Source organism: Moschus berezovskii, chromosome 2, assembly GCF_049115385.1.
Source record: "Moschus berezovskii isolate FMDL1 chromosome 2, NW_MosBer_1.0, whole genome shotgun sequence".
Classification (NCBI taxonomy): Eukaryota; Metazoa; Chordata; class Mammalia; order Artiodactyla; family Moschidae; genus Moschus; species Moschus berezovskii.
The window spans coordinates 124,326,099-124,345,541 of NC_142461.1; the positions used below are offsets into that span (position 1 = coordinate 124,326,099).

General features: G+C 40.0%; 1 protein-coding gene across 1 annotated transcript in view; it reads right to left on the bottom strand.

Annotated features, from left to right (window-relative positions):
• The window catches only part of CERKL (CERK like autophagy regulator), a 153,191-nt gene that overhangs the window by 37,687 nt on the left and 96,061 nt on the right, over positions 1 to 19,443 (bottom strand). The window contains exon 3 of the mRNA XM_055398065.2: positions 4,312 to 4,443. Within this exon, the coding sequence (XP_055254040.2) occupies positions 4,312 to 4,443 (132 nt within the window). The remainder of the gene's footprint in view (positions 1 to 4,311; positions 4,444 to 19,443) is intronic.

The window sequence follows — 19,443 nt, forward strand, 5'->3', positions numbered from 1 at the left end:
ATGTTGTACATACATACAATGGACTATTATTTATCCATAAAAAAGAACAAAATTGTGCCATTCGAAGAGATGTGGATGGACCTAGAGACTATCATACAGAGTGAAGAAAGAAAGAGAAAAATAAATATCGTATGTTAATGCATATATGTGGGATCTACAACAATGGTACAGATGAACCTTCTTGCAAAACACGAATAGACACTCAATATCGAGAACCAATGTATGGACACCTAAACTGGGAGACTGAAATATATACACTTCTATGTATAAAACAAACACTAATGAAAACCTACTGTATAGCACAGGGTACTCTATTCAGTGTTCTGTGGTGACCGAAATGAGAAGACAATCCATAAAAGAGGGGTTATATGTACCCATATAGCTGATTCACCTTGCTGTACAGCAGAAGCTAACACAACATTGTAAAGCAACTATACTCCAATAAAATGTTTTTAAAGAAATAATGCTGTAATGCATATGGGAGTACAGATATCTTTTGAGTTAGTGTTTTTGTTTCCCTTGGCTAAATACCCAGAAGTGTGGAATTGCTGGAGCATACAGTTTGTGTGTGTGTGTGTTCAGTCATGTCTGACTCTTTGTGACCCTATGGACTGTAGCCCACCAGACTCCTCTGTCCATGGAATTTTTCAGGCAAGAATACTGGAGTGGTTGCCATTTCCTACTCCAGGGGATCTTCCCAATCCAGGGATTGAACCTGCATCTTCTGCGTTGGCAGGTGGATTCTTTACCACTGAGCCACCAGGGAAGCCCTTGTGATGAATACACCTTGTTACAAGTTTTACATCATGCCTCATTATACAGCACTCTCTTAATGAATTCATCATTATATAGAATTTATTACATAATTCATACTCCATTTGGAGTCAGTGGTGCAAAGAACATACATTAAAACAATGGTCACACTGGACATGCAGAAAATTTGTACTCTTTCTGCTTTACTCTTTCATAAAAGATACTTTTTAAAAGTGTGAGTTGAATCTTATTATTACAAAATTTATGAAACTAAAATATGCCACATTATGACCATGTTTCTATAGCACTCTACAATATACAAGGTAGTTTTAAATATACAACCTTATTTAAACTACAAAATTATACAATGAGATAGGCAGGATAAAATTTTTCAGATAGCCACATGTTTATTGTGTCTTTCACATAAAATAGGAAATATTTTAAAAATATAAATATTAAGCCAATATACATACCTAAATGGTTTCATAAACAAAAGATGTAATTTTATAATTTTGCCTGTAGCAGGAGTGTTAGGCAGCTATAATTAGCCATTGTGCACAAATATATAAATAAATTCTAAATTTGCATTTATTTAATATTCTAATTTTATTTTATGTTAAACTAAATATAATATTTGATAACATTTAAATTTTAGGGGAAAAAGCTTCTAGACATAATATTTTTCTCTCCAATACAATTATTAAAAAGGAAAGCACATTCCTACCATTTCCTCTACCTTAGTTCAAGCCTTGTAGGCTGGTTTTCTTTCCTCTAATGTCTCCCTCATGCTTTCTGATCTTTATCCTGATGACATAATCATCTTTGCTAAACTAAATCACAACACCATGATAAAAAATGTACAGCACCTCGGGATCAACGCACAAACAGTAAACTCCCAGTTGTAGCACTAAAGATTTATCCTTAATCTGGACTCAGACGTACTCTTGTGAGCCTTGTTGGGAGCCTTCCCAACTTCAGTTCAGGTGTCCTCAGCCTTTAGGAAAAGGGGGTACCACTGCATCTCCTAGGAAGGGTCTTGCTGCTTAAGAAAGTGCTCCAGGGGCAGCATATGTAATACATTAGGACAGTCAAATTAATAAGAAAAAATTTTAATCCTTGTTCAGGATTAAAACATGTTGAATCTCTCACATTTGCACACCTCTTCCCATCCCACTAGATTTGAATGAAGAAGAACCAAATTCATTGGCAACCATTTTACAGTGATGGAAAGGACCATATTTAAGATGAAGCCAAGGTTAATGAAAGAAATACTAAAATACTATGGGCACAGCGCACACAGGCATACCCATCCATCAAGTCATGAGATGTAGGTTTTAAACCTTATTTACATTGTGAGACCCATCTCCCTTGGCTGCAGCTGAGCAAAGCCAGGTCACTCTGGGCACCTTCCTCGGGAACTTATAACTGGGACTAGGAGATTCCAAGTGCATTCTGGCCTTATATCCTGAGTAGGCTTATGCAACACTCTTCATCAATTAAAACTCACTACCTGCCTCTTGAGAAACCTGTATGCAGGTCAGGAAGCAACAGTTCGAACTGGACATGGAACAACAGACTGGTTCCAAATAGGAAAAGGTGTACGTCAAGGTTGTATATTGTCACCTTGCTTATTTAACTTATATGCAGAGTACATCATGAGGAATGCTGGGCTGGAAGAAGCACAAGCTGGAATCAAGATTGCTGGGAGAAATATCAATAACCTCAGATATGCAGATGACACCACCCTTATGGCAGAAAGTGAAGAGGAACTCAAAAGCCTCTTGATGAAAGTGAAAGAGGAGAGTGAAAAGGTTGGCTTGAAGCTCAACATTCAGAAGACAAAGATCATGGCATCTGGTCCCATCACTTCATGGGAAATAGATGGAAAAACAGTGGAAACAGTGTCAGACTTTGTTTTTTGGGGCTCCAAAATCACTGCAGATGCTGATTGCAGCCATGAAATTAAAAGACGTTTGCTCCTTGGAAGGAAAGTTATGACCAACCTTGATAGTATATTAAAAAGCAGAGACATTACTTTGCCAACCAAGGTCCGTTTAGTCAAGGCAATGGTTTTTCCCGTGGTCATGTATGGATGTGAGAGTTGGACTGTGAAGAAGGCTGATCGCCGAAGAATCAATGCTTTTGAACTGTGGTGCTGGAGAAGACTCTTGAGAGTCCCTTATTCTGCAAGGAGATCCAACCAGTCCATTCTAGAGGAGATCAATCCTGGATGTTCATTTGGAGGGACTGATGCTAAAGCTGAAACTGCAATACTTTGGCCACCTCATGTGACGAGTTGACTCACTGGAAAAGACTCTGATGCCGGGAAAGGTTGGGGGCGGGAGGAGAAGGGGACGACAGAGAATGAGATGGCTGGATGGCATCACCGACTCTGTGGACATGAGTTTGAGTGTACTCTGGGAGTTGGTGATGGACAGGGAGGCCTGGCGTGCTGTGATTCATGGGGTCGCGGAGAGTCGGACACGACTGAGCGACTGAACTGAACACATTTATAGTATCTGTTAAGTGTAAATAGAAGCTACCCAGAAGTAAAACTAGCAAAACTGAGGGTGTGATTCACAACATCATCAACCCTCCTCACCTCATCCCCTTGGGAAAAATAAGTTTCTCTAAGAAATCAAAGCAGCTCCCTGGTGGTCTAGTGGCTAGGATTCAGTGCTTTCACCGCCGCGGCTGGGGTTCAGTTCCCGGTTAGGGAAATCTTTGGGCTTCCCATAGTTGGTAAAGAATCTGCCTGCAATGCAGGAGACCCGGATTAGATTCCTGGGTTGGGAAGATCCTCTGAGGAAGGAAATGGCAACCCACTCCAGTATTCTCGTCTGGAGAATCCCACGGATGAGGAGCCTAGCAAGCTACAGTCCATGGGATCACAAGAGTTGGACACAACTTAGTGACTAAACCACTACCACCAAGCAATCAAAGCAATTTGGTCACCAAATTTTAACAGCTGAAAGAATTTTACTATCTTCTTTCTATGACCTTCAGCATTAGCAGCTTTCTGTTTTCCTGCACACAAACCTAAGCACCTCTCTTGTTTTAGACAATGATTGTAAGCTGCTGGCTTCTCCAAATCCATCTAAAATCAGCAGTTAAGTGCTGAGTTTTGACCCAACCAGCAGGGGTCAGAGTCAGAACAAAAACCACTTAATGAAGGGTTTCATGGAAGATATCTAACATTAAAGCGAGCAAAAATCAATCACTGCTGAACTGCAGAGATAATGTGCAAATAGCCAGCATCTCAATGAAGATACTGAAACATGTGCAGCCCCCTTAAATATGATATGTAATAACTTTTAAAGTCTGAAAAAGGTCTAAAGAGACAATAGTGATACTCTAATAAAAAATAATACAATTGAAACAAAATAATTGAATTATAATCCTGTAGCTGGCTGCAGTAAGTTATCAAAGCACATAAACAAGTTTTAGATATTACAAGTAGCTTCCTAAATTTGACTCAAGAACAAACTCAAGGTTATCTTGCTTCCTTAAGTATGATTTTTTTTTTTAAAGGCGAAATTATGTTCTGAATATACTTACTTGTTACATCAGTCTTTATTCCCGCAATCTTCAACAGTGGTTCAACCTTTTCATAATAGACCTGAGTAGCTTCTTTTTTGTGGCTTTGGGGGTTAAGGAGTATTTTTAATGACTTTGGTCTGCTGGAAAAACCTAAGAGGAAAATATGAAGACAGAGATTATAAACTCTCTGTCAGCACTTTTTTCTTTCCCTTTAAACCACATACTAAAGCCAGTTAGAATGTTATACACCTATTTAATTAGTATTTGCTATTTTTATTTGAAATCCTGGCAAGCGCTTTCCTGAATACAGCATTATTTTCAAACATTTCACATTCCCTTAGCAATGAAATAGGAATATCTCTCTTAAGTCCTGAGTTATAACAAAGCATTTTTAACCTATGAAGGAAGGCGTGAATGAAAACAACTTTGTGAATATTAGATGATTTTTATGTATATTTACCAAATCACCAGTAATAGTGAATATATCCAATGTTTCTTAAGCACCTGTTTCTGGGCAGGGAAGCAGTGGACTGTAACAAATAGGAAAGTCCATTTCCTCTCCTTGGATAAATACGCTCATTATTGGAACTGGGTATTCCGGTGACCCCAGGGCTACCCAGGGCTGACCTGCTGGTGAGCTCAGGGTGGAGGATTTGGGGCTAAGTCAGGGCCAGCTCCAGAGCAATGCATGCTGGGAGCTAAAAAGAGGGCTTAGGTCAGAGTTCAAACCTGAAAGGGGGCCTGAGAGAAAGAACTCTTCCCTGGGGAACCGGAAAAGCAACGTCTCTCAGCGGGATCCGGGAATATGGTACTACCTCACAGTTGGAGCTGAGATTTGATACTACAATTTTCTGGGCTTGCAAGATGCTTATCACTTAGAGCCCAGTTGGAGCAGGTGCAAAGCAAATTTTCTGTTGTTAGGAAGGGGCTGGAGGGGACAGAGGAGCCAGAGGAAAGCTGACGACTATTTCTTTCGTGGTAAGCTGCTCTCACTGGGCCATGCTTCAAGGTTAGAAAAACAGTTACTAGCATTCATTTTTAATGAAACCGTTACAAAAGCCAAAAGAAAAATGCCCATTACGCTTATGTCAGTTTGTGTGTCTCCAGCAGAGACAATATTTTCTTACCATAATTGATATAATAAAAAATGTTCAATGAATTATATTGTTTGAATTCAGGGAGAGTCTTGGCTGAGGACTGGATAGGACGATGCTGAACTCCTTGTTCTTCTGTAATTGGCTCTGGGCTGTTTTGGTGAGAGGTCTCTGCCAATCTGCTAATTATCCAGTCTTGAAACCTCAAAGCCATGATCGACCCCTTTTTCCCCCCTTTCAGTCAATCCCTTCATTCAAAGGAGTTCCCAGATTTGTGTGGTGATAACTGTTTGCTTCATGCCTCTGCCCTTCCTGGCCATCTCTCTCTGGCTAGTCACAGGTGTCTTGCAGCATCCGCCTCCCACTGCATCCTCAGACCTTCTAGCTCCCAGCAGCCCTGCACTGGTTCAAAGCTCCAGGGCCTATCTCTGCCTGAGGAGCAAGCCCCTGAAAATGACATCCAGAGCCTCCCCCTACCAACTCCAACCTGTCCTCTCTCCTTCCTTTCACACAGATTCAAGAAATATTTATTGAGCATTTGCACTGAGTACTGGGAAGAGGCGAAGTGATTCATACCTGGCTCATGCTTCAAAGGGGGAAGACGCATCCACACACAGAAACAGTACGAGACAGAACAGATCTGTTACCACAGAGGCACAAAGGGCCCTGGGAGTGCAGAGAGGAGGGTCTTGTTAGGGATCTGTAAAAGGGCTTCTGGAGAAGGTAGCATCTAAGTAAGGCTCTGGGCTCACACTGCTGTTTTCCGCCACTTGCAATCCCCTCCTGCCTCACACCTCGTCCTCTCCCTTCCCCCAAACAGCAAAAGGAGGGCCAGGAAGAAAATGCCAAGGCGTGAGACCTGCACAGAGAATGCTAGAAGCAAACTAAGCGCAGAGGGTTTTCCGTTTCAGTCCAGCTTCCCCTTCGTGATCTCGACCCACTGCCTTACTTGCTGACCACCAGGTCTGTCCAGACTTCCTCCATTCGGTCTCCCGTTCCACTCCGCCTCATCTCCAATCCTGTGGAAAGGCGACCACTTCTTCATAGCTCACTTCAAATACCACTTCTTCACTGAAGTCTCTCCTGATCACCAACAGATTCACCTCTCAGGCTTCCTCCTCCTAGCTTATCTATCTGCTGTCCGTCTGTTATCTACTTTTTATATCATTTGTACAAAAATTTCTGATAAAAGACTCAGTGCTCAGGATTCCCACTGGCCAAACCTGGGACAACATAACATGGAATAAAGACAGTAACATACCATACATACTATGGGGCACAATTTGCAATAGGTAGAACGTTGAAGCAACCTAGATGTCCATCAACAGATGAATGGATAAAGAAGTCATGGTACATATACACAGTGGAATATTACTCAGCCATAAAAAGGAACACATTTGAGTCAGTTCTGATGTGGTGTATGAACCTAGAGCCTATTATACAGAGTAAAGTAAGACAGAAAGAGAAAGAGAAAGATTGTATACTAACGCATATACACAGAATCTAGAAACATGGTACCGAAGAATTTATTTGCAGGGCAGCAATGGAGAAACAGACATAAGAGAACAGACTTATGGACATGGGGAGCAGGGAGGAGAGGGTGAGATGTATGGAGAGGGAAACATGGAACTCATATTCCCATATGTAAAGTAGACAGCCAACAGGAATTTGCTATATCTCTCAGGAAACTCAAACAGGGGCTCTGTATTAACCTAGAGAGGTGGGGTGGGGAGGGAGATGGGAAGGAGGTTCAGTGGGAGAGGATATATGTATACCTATAGCTGATTCGTGTTGAGGTTTGACAGAAAACAACAAAATTCTTAAAAGCAATTATCTTTCAATTAAAAAAAATAACTAAATTTAAATTTAAAAAAAACCCTCCAGGAACCATGTTTCTTTAAAAACAACGACACTAAATACATACACAAAGAAAGAAGAAGGAAAAACTGTCTTACAGAAGAAAAACAATAAATATGGAAAAATTAAAGAGTTAGAAAATCAATATTTTTGACCATTCTAATATTGATGGATCTAAGCAAGTATCAGCAATGGATGCTAAGACCATCAGTGATGACAGTCAGTTGGGGAACAATATATTCACTTATTCTTAAACTCTGTCCTTCCCTATTCTTCTATTTACAGAAGATAAAAAGGATATTTACAGTAGGGAAAACTGGCAGACACCTCCTCAGTCAAGCAATCAAAGTTAACAACACTCTGAGCAATACAAACAGACACACGTGTCTTGTGTATGCTGTGCTCAGCACTAAGACATGCAACTTCTGTGGGACTCCCGCCCCAAGTGCATGACATGGACCTGATATGATGAAATGCTCAAACCCAAGCGGAAGGGTATTCTCAAAACACCTGCCTTAGACTTCTCAACGCTGTCAAGACTGTGAAAGACAAAAGCTGAGGAACGTTTCCAGATTAAAGGAGACTGGAGAGACAACAACAAAACAAGGTATGTGATTCTGGATCAGGTCAAAACAAAACAAAACTGCCATGGACGGTATTAGTGTCCTTTAATGAGGAAAGGCTATGGCAAGGAGAAGGCAATGGCAAGCCACTCTAGCACTCTTGCCTGGAAAATCCCATGGATGGAGGAGCCTGGTAGGCTGCAGTCTGTGGGGTCGCTAAGGGTCGGACCTCACTTTCACTTTTCGCTTTCACGCATTGGAGAAGGAAATGGCAACCCACTCCAGTGTTCTTGCCTGGAGAATCCCAGGGACGGGGGAGCCTGACGGGATTCCATCTATGGGGTCACACAGAGTCGGACACGACTGAAGTGACTTAGCAACAATGGGGAAAGGCTAAGCAGATTAATCTAAGGCTCACTTTTATTATAACATGACAAGGACTAGAAACTTGTTCTCAACCCCAGACAGTCCAGACTAAGATCTAGTTAAAGTTTCCCTTACATGGTATTTTTGTTAGAATACTCTCATTTCTCCAGCGGTAACAGACCCAGTAAGAAAGATGTCTAAGCACCAGATGGGAGTCCTCAATTGCTGTCATACAAACCAACTTTTATTCCCCCCTCTTCCTATATTACGGCTGTGAAGGAATAAACATTCATGGAAATGAAAAACAGTCATTTCGTCTTGTGAGGATAAGCACATTTTAGCTGAAGGTTTGTAGACTTTAAACGTAAATGTATAAAAGTGCATGCTCTACAGCCCATCCAATCTTTGTGACACAAACGTAAGGCAGGAAAGGGGCTAAAATTATTTTTAAAGACTTTCTTAAAGGATTTAAGCAAAATAAGTTTATCTTAAGCCTCAGTTAACAACAGTAATGACAACTAAATTAATCAGAAATATCCTTAGGCATTCTGGTCAAAGGGTTTTTAAATACATGTCAACAAAGCCGATTTTTTTTTAAACCAGAGCATGTATTCATTTTCTCATTTCTCTTTTTCTTTTAGATGAGTTTAACATGATGACTGTGAAGCTAAAGTCTAAGTATACATGAATTAGGTAGCAATTTGATATCAAGATTTAGAAATCAGAATGGAGATTTCTACCCAATCAGTTCAGTTCAGTTCAGTCGCTCAGTCGTGTCCGACTTTTTGCGACCCCATGAATCACAGCACACCAGGCCTCCCTGTCCATCACCAACTCCCAGAGTTCACTCAAACTCATGTCCATCAAGTCGGTGACGCCATCCAGCCATCTCATTCTCTGTCGTCCCTGTCTCCTCCCATCCCCAATCCTTCCTAGCATCAGACTCCTTTCCAGTGAGTCAACTCATCGCATGAGGTGGCCAAAGTATTGGATTTTCAGCTTTAGCATCAGTCCTTCCAATGAACACCCAGGATTGATCTCCTTTAGAATGGACTGGTTGGATCTCCTTGCAATCCAAGGGACTCTCAAGAGTCTTCTCCAGCACCACAGTTCAAAAGCATCAATTCTTCGGCGATCAGCTTTCTTCACAGTCCAATGCTCAAATCCATACATGACCAAGCTGATTGCCGAAGAATTGATGCTTTTGAACTGTGGTGTTGGAGAAGATTCTTGAGAGTCCCTTGAACTGCAAGGAGATCCAACCAGTCCATTCTAAAGGAGATCAATCCTGGGTATTCATTGGAAGGAATGATGCTAAATCTGAAACTGCAATACTTTGGCCACCTCATGCGACGAGTTGACTCACTGGAAAAGACTCTGATGCTGGGAAGGATTGGGGGTGGGAGGAGAAGGGGACGACCAAGAATGAGATGGCTGGAATGGCATCACCAACTCTGTGGACATGAGTTTGAGTGAACTCCGGGGGTTGGTGATGGACAGGGAGGCCTGGCGTGCTGTGATTCACGGGGTCGCGGAGAGTCGGATACGACTGAGCAACTGAACTGAACTGAACTGAACTGACTAGACGGACCTTTGTTGGCAAAGTAATGCCTCTGCTTTTTAATGTGCTATCTAGGTTGGTTATAACTTTCCTTCCAAGGAGTAAGCGTCTTTTAATTTCCTGGCTGCAATCAGCATCCGCAGTGATTTTGGAGCCCCAAAAAATAAAGTCTGACACTGTTTCCACTGTTTTCCCATCTATTTGCCATGAAGTGATGGGACCAGATGCCATGATCTTCGTTTTCTGAATGTTGAGCTTCACGCCAACCTTTTCACTCTCCTCTTTCACTTTCCTCAAGAGGCTTTTTAGTTCCTCTTCACTTTCTGCCATAAGGGTGGTGTCATCTGCATATCTGAGGTACTGATATTTCTCCCAGCAATCTTGATTCGAGCTTGTGCTTCTTCTAGCCCAGCGTTCCTCATGATGTACTCTGCATATAAGTTAAATAAGCAGGGTGACAATATATAGCCTTGACACACTCCTTTTCCTATTTGGAACCAGTCTGTTGTTCCATGTACAGTTTTGACTGTTGCTTCCTGATAAACTAGGACTTTTTAATGTCCTTAAGAGATAACTGAAAAGGTCCCAACTGTGTCTCCAACCACACTCCCTCCTCAAGCCACCTCCTATTCTTCATTTTCTTGAATTCCTGTGTGCCTTCTGCCACAGTGCCCTTGCACCTGCTCTCCCCATGAGCTGCCCACCTGCACCATCTGCCATGCAGCAACTTGGCCCAGTTAACCTCCTCTTCTGTTTTGATCTCGCCTCCGTTATCTCTTTCTGGGGAAAGCAGGAATCCTATCATTACCTCCTTGACTTTGAGACTTCAGCTAGGTCATTTCCCCTTATCATTTATTCTCACAAATCCATGTAATTCCCAATCTTGATTGTTATACACCATTGTAACTTTACATCTATGTATTAATCTTCCATATTAGACTGGAAACTCTCTTGGTTTTTCTCCAAGATTTGCTCATGAATAATCAGTCCCCAGGGCAAAATAAAATGTTGTCTGGAGTTGAAGAGAGTGGGGGATGGTGTCAGGCCAGCGGGTACACAGAGAGGGCCTTAGAGGGATGAAAGTCTAGCTGATGAAGGACTTCAGGCAGCAATACCATGTGCAAAAGATAAAAAATGTGTGCAGCAGTTAAGACTGGAGAGCAGAGTGGTGTTGAGAGGAATCTTACCCCAAGCACATAAAGCTCTATGGATTCTGTCCTTCCTCCAAAGTCAAAGTCAGGGAAGAAGCAAAGTTGCTACAGGTGTTCCAAAGCCTCTTTCCCACTGAGTTAACCATCCAGTGTCAGAGTCCGAATCCAGGTCTAAGGCACTTGGTTACACTCTTCACCTAGTGACCTCAATACAAATGTCTCTGTATTTGAGAACCACACACACAGTAGTTTTCTGTACAGATTAAAATACACACACTGTACTCTGAGAATTCAAAATCTCATCAGTCAGCTCATTCCCTGATACCCAGTTCCCTTCCGGAGAGACTACTGGCATCACTGAGAATCTGTTCTGTGCACATAAGAAAATGTATGTGTATGTTCAGTGACTTTGCGCATAGATGGCAGCATCCCAACCTATTATTCTGTGCCTTGCTTTTCCTTTTACAATATTTTGGAGATGATTCCATATCACTACAGAGTGCCATCTTAGTTTATCTAGAGCTGCCTAGTTTTTTTCATATGAACCCCAATTTAATTAACTAGTTCCCTGGGGATAGGTATTCAGGTTGTTTCCAATCTTCCTTTACCACAAATAATGCTGCAATAAATGTCATTTTGAATATATTTACAGAAAACTGCAGATCAAACTTCTAGAAGGAGAATCACTAGATCAAAGTATATGTACCCTTGAGAGTGTATACTGCCAAATTACTTGCCATAGAAACAATTCAGAGTTGTGACCAAAAAAAAAGAAAATGCTAGAGTAAAAGTAATTGATTTTAAACCTTGGCTCCTCCATTAGCCAAACTATGTGACTTTGGGTTATTGTCTAACTTCTCTGTTCTTCCGTTTCCTCATCTATAAAAGGGGCTAATAACAGTGCCGTTCGATTAAATGAGTAAATATAAAGTACTTAGGAAAGTGCATGACACACAGTACTCAGTTTGCCTATTATTTTTACTACCAGTTTACACCACCAGGCACTTACAGTGTCTGTTTTCTTACACCCTTGTAAACCTTGCATATTTTCAAATTTTTTGATCTTTAATAATCTGAAGGATAAAAACTGCATATCACTAATTTCAATTTACATTTCTCTTATTATAAGGCGACGGGGGCAGGGGTTGAGAAACATTGAAAATGTTTAACAGCCGCTTTTATTTTTCCATGAGCTATCAGTTTATATCATTAGCCAATCTTTAAAAAGAATCTTTGTACTCTTTGTCATGTTAATTATAGTAGTGCTCCATACAGTAAGAAAAATCAACCTTTTGTTAGATGAATTACAAATATTTTCCCCAGTGGGTCATTTAGTGATTTTCATTTTATTTATGCTGTTTTCTCTGTTAAAAGTTTTCATTTTTATGTGCCTATAGTTGAATATATCACTTCTTTTATAGCTTCTGGTTTTGTGTTATATTTAAAAACTCCCTTTGTGACAAAAAAAAATCCCCTGCATTTTTCTAATAATTTGATGGTCTCAATTTCATATTTTATGAAAACTGACCTTAACTTTTTCCATATTGCTATCTATCTATTCCCAATATCATTCATGACATAATCCATCTTTCTTCCACAGATTTCAAATGCCATTTTTATATATACTAGGTTTCTGGATGCGTTTGAATCTAAGCGTCTTGTCTGAGGTCTACTGACTTATTCATGTCAGTATCATAACATTTTAAATATCATAGTTTCATAACATGACTTAATAACTGGTACAGTTGGTCTCTCTTTATTACTTTTAAGAATTTCCATGTCTATTTTTACACATGATCTTTATTGTTTTTTAAGTAATTAATTTATTTTTTATTGGAGGCAAATTATTTTACAATATTATATTGGTTGGTTTTGCCATATATTGACATGAATTTGCCCCGGGTTTACATAAGTTCCCCCTTCTGAACCCCCCTCCCACCTCCCTCCTCCCTTTATCCTCCCTCTGGGTCATCCCCGCACGCCAGCCCCGAGCATCCTATAACATGCATCGACCCTGAACTAGTGATTCGTTTCACATATGACAACATACGTGTTTCAATGCCATTCTCCCAAATCATCCCACCCTCACCCTCTCCCACAGAGTCCCAAAGACTGTTCTATACATCTGTGTCTCTTTTGCTGTCTCGTATACAGGGTTATCATTTGCATCTTTCTAAATTCCATATATATGCGTTAGTATACTGTATTGGAGAACATAGGCAAAACACTCTCTGACATAAATCACAGCAGGATCCTCCATGACCCACCTCCCAGAATATTGGAAATAAAAGCAAAAATAAACAAATGGGACCTAATTAAAATCAAAAGCTTCTGCACAGCAAAGGAAACTATAAGTAAGGTGAAAAGACAGCCTTCAGAATGGGAGAAAATAATAGCAAATGAAGCAACTGATAAAGGATTAATCTCCAAATTATACAAGCAGCTCCTGCAGCTCAATTCCAGAAAAATAAATGACCCAATCAAAAAATGGGCCAAAGAACTAAACAGACATTTCTCCAAAGAAGACATAAAGATGGCTAACAAATACATGAAAAAATGCTCAACATCCCTCATAATCAGAGAGATGCAAATCAAAACCACAATGAGATACCATTTCACACCAGTCAGAATGGCTGCTATCCAAAAGTCCACATGCAATAAATGCTGGAGAGGATGTAGAGAGAAAGGAACCCTCTTACACTGTTGGTGGGAATGCAAACTAGTACAGCCACTATGGAGAACAGTGTGGAGATTCCTCAAAAAACTGGAAATAGAACTGCCATATGATCCAGCAATTGCACTCCTGGGCATACACACTGAGGAAACCAGAATTGAAAGAGACACATGTACTCCAATGTTCATTGCAGCACTGTTTATAATAGCAAGGACATGGAAGCAACCTAGATGTCCGTCTGCAGACGAATGGATAAGAAAGCTTTGGTACATATACACAATGGAGTATTATTCAGCCATTAAAAAGAATACATTTGAATCAGTTCTAATGAGGTGGATGAAACTGGAGCCTATTATACAGAGTGAAGTAAGCCAGAAAGAAAAACACCAATACACATGATCTTTAAAATCAGTCTCTCTAGTATGAAAAATTCTACTGGCATTTTATTGCAATTATGTTAAATATAAATTTTCTTAAGGACAATAACACTTTTACGAGATTCCGTCTTTCTTTATAGAAACAAGGTATGCTTTTCCATTTTAGTTTTCTGTGTCCCTCAGTACCATGTTAAATGTTTGTCAGATGAATGCTGAACAAGTCTACATTTTTCATCTTTTTTGTTACTACCATCATTTCCAACTCCATCTCCTCACCAAATAGTAACAGCAAATATCAAAACTATTTATTTCTACACGTAGCACTGAATTTTCTCATTGTTCATCATAGATTTCCTTTTATTCTCTTGGATTTTCCAGGCCAATAGTTATTTCACCTTCAAATGATGGTAATTTCACTTTTCCCTTTCCAACTGGCATACAAATACATATTTTTTATCTACTCTACTTGCATTGGTTGGTTTCACCAGCAGAATGTGACTAACAGTGCTGATGAAGAATACTCTTGTTAGTTCCAGAGCTCAATGGGACTCCTTCACATATTTCTTCATGTAGGCTTTAAAATGAGATGTACACTCATTATCAGAGAAATGCAAATCAAACCCACAATGAGGTATTATCTCATGCCAGTCAGAAGAGCTATCATCAAAAAGCCTATAAACAATAAATGCTGGAGAGGGTGAGGAGAAAAGGGAACCCTCTTACAGTGTTGGTGGGAATGCAAACTGGTACAGCCACTATGGAGAACAGTATGGAGATTCCTTTAAAAACTGTAACTAGAACTGCTATATGACCCAGCAATCCCACTTCTGGGCATACACACCTAGAAAACAAGAATTGAAAGAGACACATGTACTCCAATGTTCATCGCAGCACTGTTTATAATAGCCAGGACATGGAAGCAACCTAGATGTCCATCTGCAGATGAATGGATAAGAAAGTTGTGGTACATATACGCAATGAAATATTACTCAGCCATTAAAAAGAATGCATTTGAATCAGTTCTAATGAAGTGGCTGAAACTGGAGCCTATTATACAGAGTGAAGTAAGTCAGAAAGACCAATACTGTATATTAATGCATATACATAGAATTTGGAAAGATGGTAACCAATCCAACATGCGGGGCAGCAAAGGAGACACAGATATAAAGAACAGACTTTTGGACTCCATGGGAGAAGGAGAGGGTGGGATGATTTGAGTGAATAGCATTGAAACATATACATTATCATATGTAAAATAGATAATCAGTGTGAGTTTGATGTATGATACAAGGCACCCAAAGCCAGTATTCTGTGACAGCCTGGAGGGATAAGATGGGGAGGGAGATAGGATAGGGCTCAGGATGGATGGGACACATGTATAGCTATAGTTGATTCATGGCAAAAGTCACCAAAATATTGTAAAGCAATTATCCTTCAATTAAAATAAATTAACTTAAAATAAAATGAGATTTATATGGCTCAGATGGTAAAAAATCCACCTGTAATGAAGGAGACCTGGATTTGATCCCTGAGTCGGGAAGATCCCCTGGAGGAGGACATGGCAACCCACTCCAGTATTCTCGCCTGGAGAATCCCCATGGAGAGAGCAGTCTGGCAAGCTATAGCCCATGGGGTCGCAAACAGTCAGACATGACTGAGCAACTAAGCACACACATTTATTATGCTCATTACATAGCCATCTCTCCTTATTTTATTAAGGGTTGCTTGACACTCATAAGTAAAAGCAATCTATATTTTTCCTGTTTTGGACTTTATTGTCAGATGTTGGTATTAATTCCATGCAAGCTCTATAAATAAAATCTGGGAGTTTTCATTCTTTTCCTGTGCTCCAGAATAGTTTAAATAATATTGAAGTTTCTTATTCCTTAAAGGTATGGTGCATATTCATCTGAAAATGTCAGAGTTGGTGGGGTTTTTTGTTATTTGGGTTTTTTAAGAAGTAACAAAAAAAGTTTCTACTTCTTTGGTTGTAATTCATCTGTTTACATTTTCTATACCTCCTGGAGTCAGTTTGGCCATTTTTATTTTCCTGGACTATGTGTTTCTTCATTTCATCCTGCTCCTAAGTGGCAGTCCAGGTTGCCTGCCAGTTTCCAGATGTGGTCCTCCTATTGAGTAGCAGAAACAACACTATTTCCCCCTGATAATCAGAACTGATCATCTTTGCCAGCAAAGCAACTGCATTATTTTTTTTTAATTTTCTGGTTCAGTCATATGGTTCAACAATATGACCAGGTAGTTTCAATGTCCAGTTCAATTGAACCATTATTATTGTCCCATATGGAAGTATTCTTCTAAACTAAAAACTCTAAGTCAGCAGAGTTCAAAGTCATAGATACTGGAAGCAAAAAATACTATCAGTGATAAACAAGGTGAAGAAGAGAGATGACACTTACCTTCACTCATTAACTGGTCCACAGACTTTGTATTCTGTTTATGGAACAAAAAACTGCTTTACTATCACAAGATTTAGTCTCCCAAGTGGAAGACAATATAACAAAATAGGAAATGTGGTAAGACTAGTGAATCCCACACTGCTCAGCCAATTGATTTACTTTTCTTGATGAGAATGAGTCCCATGATCAAAAGCAGAATTGTATAAGGTGTAAATTCACTGAACAAGGTATTTAGGAGAGTCATCAATGGTAGTCCTGGCAAAAACATGGTGGACAATAAATACAAATCCATACCAAATGTAAGCACTGGTAGCAATGAGGCCAAGACACTGACCTTTCACAAAAGAGAGGATTCAGTATATCAATCTCCCATCAAGTGGCTGAGTGGTTGCTCTGGGATGTCCAGGGCTCAAGGCTGATCTGTCCACAAGTAAACAAAATGGTGATAATCAACTCAGCCTTAGTGAATACACGTGCTTATTGCTAAATGCCTATATTTTCCCCCTTCCTGCCTTAAGGCCACTTCGTTTATATGTTCATTGTGCAAGCCTAGATGGCTCTGAAAAGATGCTGACAAACATCTATAGAATGGAGCATCTTGCCTATCTGGTTATTTCCTCTTCTAGAATAAATTTTCCTTGGTAAGCATTTACATAAAACATAAATCTCATATCTGTTCTTATTCTGTGAAAGTCACTCATATACTTTTGCTTTATACATCTGTCACCAACCTTGCAAATTTTTACTTCCAACTATTTGGTCAAGCTCTTAACCACTGATCATGCATTGAGACATGTTAATCTCTCTGGCCATCACTCCATAAGAACTTATATCAACCAAAGTTCTGACCACCAGAAGGATCTCCCTTCCCTACTCTCTTTTAAGAACACTTTCAGGTGGGGTTGTAACACTTCAGGAGGTCACTTCTATCATACCATGCAGAGCTGTCTCTGAACTGTCTCTGAACATTTATTTCCCTTAGTCAACTGGTCAGAGAATACACCTCACGAGGCCAAATATGTGGGGTGGGGGAGGAATGAGGAAAGCAAAGCAGCAACAGCTGTAGGCCACCAGCATAGCTGATGCACTAGAACCTTCTCCTCAAGCCTTTTAATAACAGTATCTGTACAAAACAGCTTTCTATTTAAAATAGCTAGAGTATTTTTGTTTTGAATCAACTGAACTTTGATCGATACAAATGTTTACTAGACATCCCAAGTTTAACGCTTTCAAAACTAAAATTCTGCTTTTCCCCATCAAACCTGGTCTTTCCACCCATCATCTTCCCCTTCTCACTAAATGACAACTTCATCCTTACACTTACTCCAGTCAGAAACTTCACTTTACTTTAAATAACTACTTAAGGATCTATCCCGCCTTTCTAATAAGCACTATGTGCTGTGCTGTGCTTAGTCTCTCAGTTGTGTCCAACTCTGTGCGACCCCCTGAACTGTGGCCCGCCAGGCTCCTCTGTCCATGGGGATTCTCCAGCAAAGAATACTGGAGTGGGTTGCCAGGCCCTCCACCAATGGATTTTCCCAACCCAGGTCTCCTGCATTACAGGCAGATTCTTTACCATCTGAGCTAACAGGAAGCCCAAGAATACTGGAGTGGGTAGCCTATCCCTTCTCCAGTCAACCTTCCCAGTCAAGGAATCAAACTGGGGTCGCCTGCATTGCAGGCAGTTTATTTACCAGTTGAGCTACCCAGGAAGCCCAATATGCACTATACTTCCCATTAACCAAATAGTACCAGTTGGGAGAAACAACATCATTTCTAAAAAAGAATAGCACTCATTTAGGAAGAATGATTGAATTATAAAATCTCTATGATCTACTCCTAGTTAAATAATCAGTTCAGGCAAGGATAATCAACACATGTTATAATCATTAGACAAAATATTTACTGAAGACTAGACATTTCCTTGGTCCTGAGTATCACTCAACAAATTATCTACTAGTTTCAAATAGAGACATCACAACAGAGGGATCAAGCTTTCACTTCCTTGATTCAGGGATCAATCTTAGCCTTGGGAAGTCATCTTGGCCTCATTAATAATGGGAAGTCAGACATTATGTACCACCCGAGATGATAACATATGAAGTACACATATCATTTATGAAGTATTCTTGCCCCAAATTTGCAACATAAATCTAATTAAGACTTTAGATTGAAAATCCAGCTTATAGTAAATACAGGGAATAAAATAACAAGAACAATCAGATGGGGCCTAGCAGTACTACTCAAAGTCTGTGATCTCCACAATGACAGCCTGGCATCCCCCAACAGCTCTTGAGAAGGGCCCACACCAGAACCACTGAATCAGAATTTCTGAGAATAAGGACCAAATCTGTATTTAAATGGGCTAAGAGTTTCTAAGAGAATAAAAAAGATGAGGAGGGGCATGTTGTATTGTTACAGTTTAAATGTGTTTAATAGATTGGACACTGATTGGTACAAATCAGCTATAAAAGACATTTTGGAAAGTGGCGGAAATTTCAATGTGGACCAGGTATTAGATGATAATAAACACAACTATTGCTCATTCATTTCGTAGGATAATGATATTTTGCTATTTGCAGAATTTTTGTTAGAGATGCTTATTGAACTATTTCTGGGAAAAATACCCCCCATGTAATTACCATGGAAGAACTGTACAAAAAAGATCTCAATGATCTGGATAACCATGATGGTGTCATCTCCCATTCCTAGTCAGACATTCTGGAGCGTGAAATCAAATGGGCCTCACAAAGCACTGCTGCCAATAAAGCCAGTGGAGGTGATGGAATTCCAGCAGGGCTATTTAAAATCCTAAAAGATGATGCTATTAAAGCCCTGCATTCAATATGTCAGCAAATTAGGAAGATCCAGTCAGACACGACTTGGCAAACGAACAACAATCAAAATTACCTATGATATCTATAATTTACTTCAAAACACATAGACAGTCATAAAAAATAAATGAATGGATACCAAGGTGGGGAAGCGAGAGAGGGGAATGGACAGGGAGATTGGGATTGACATATATACGCTGCTGCTGCTAAGTCACTTCAGTCATGTCCAACTCTGTGCAATCCCATAGACGGCAGC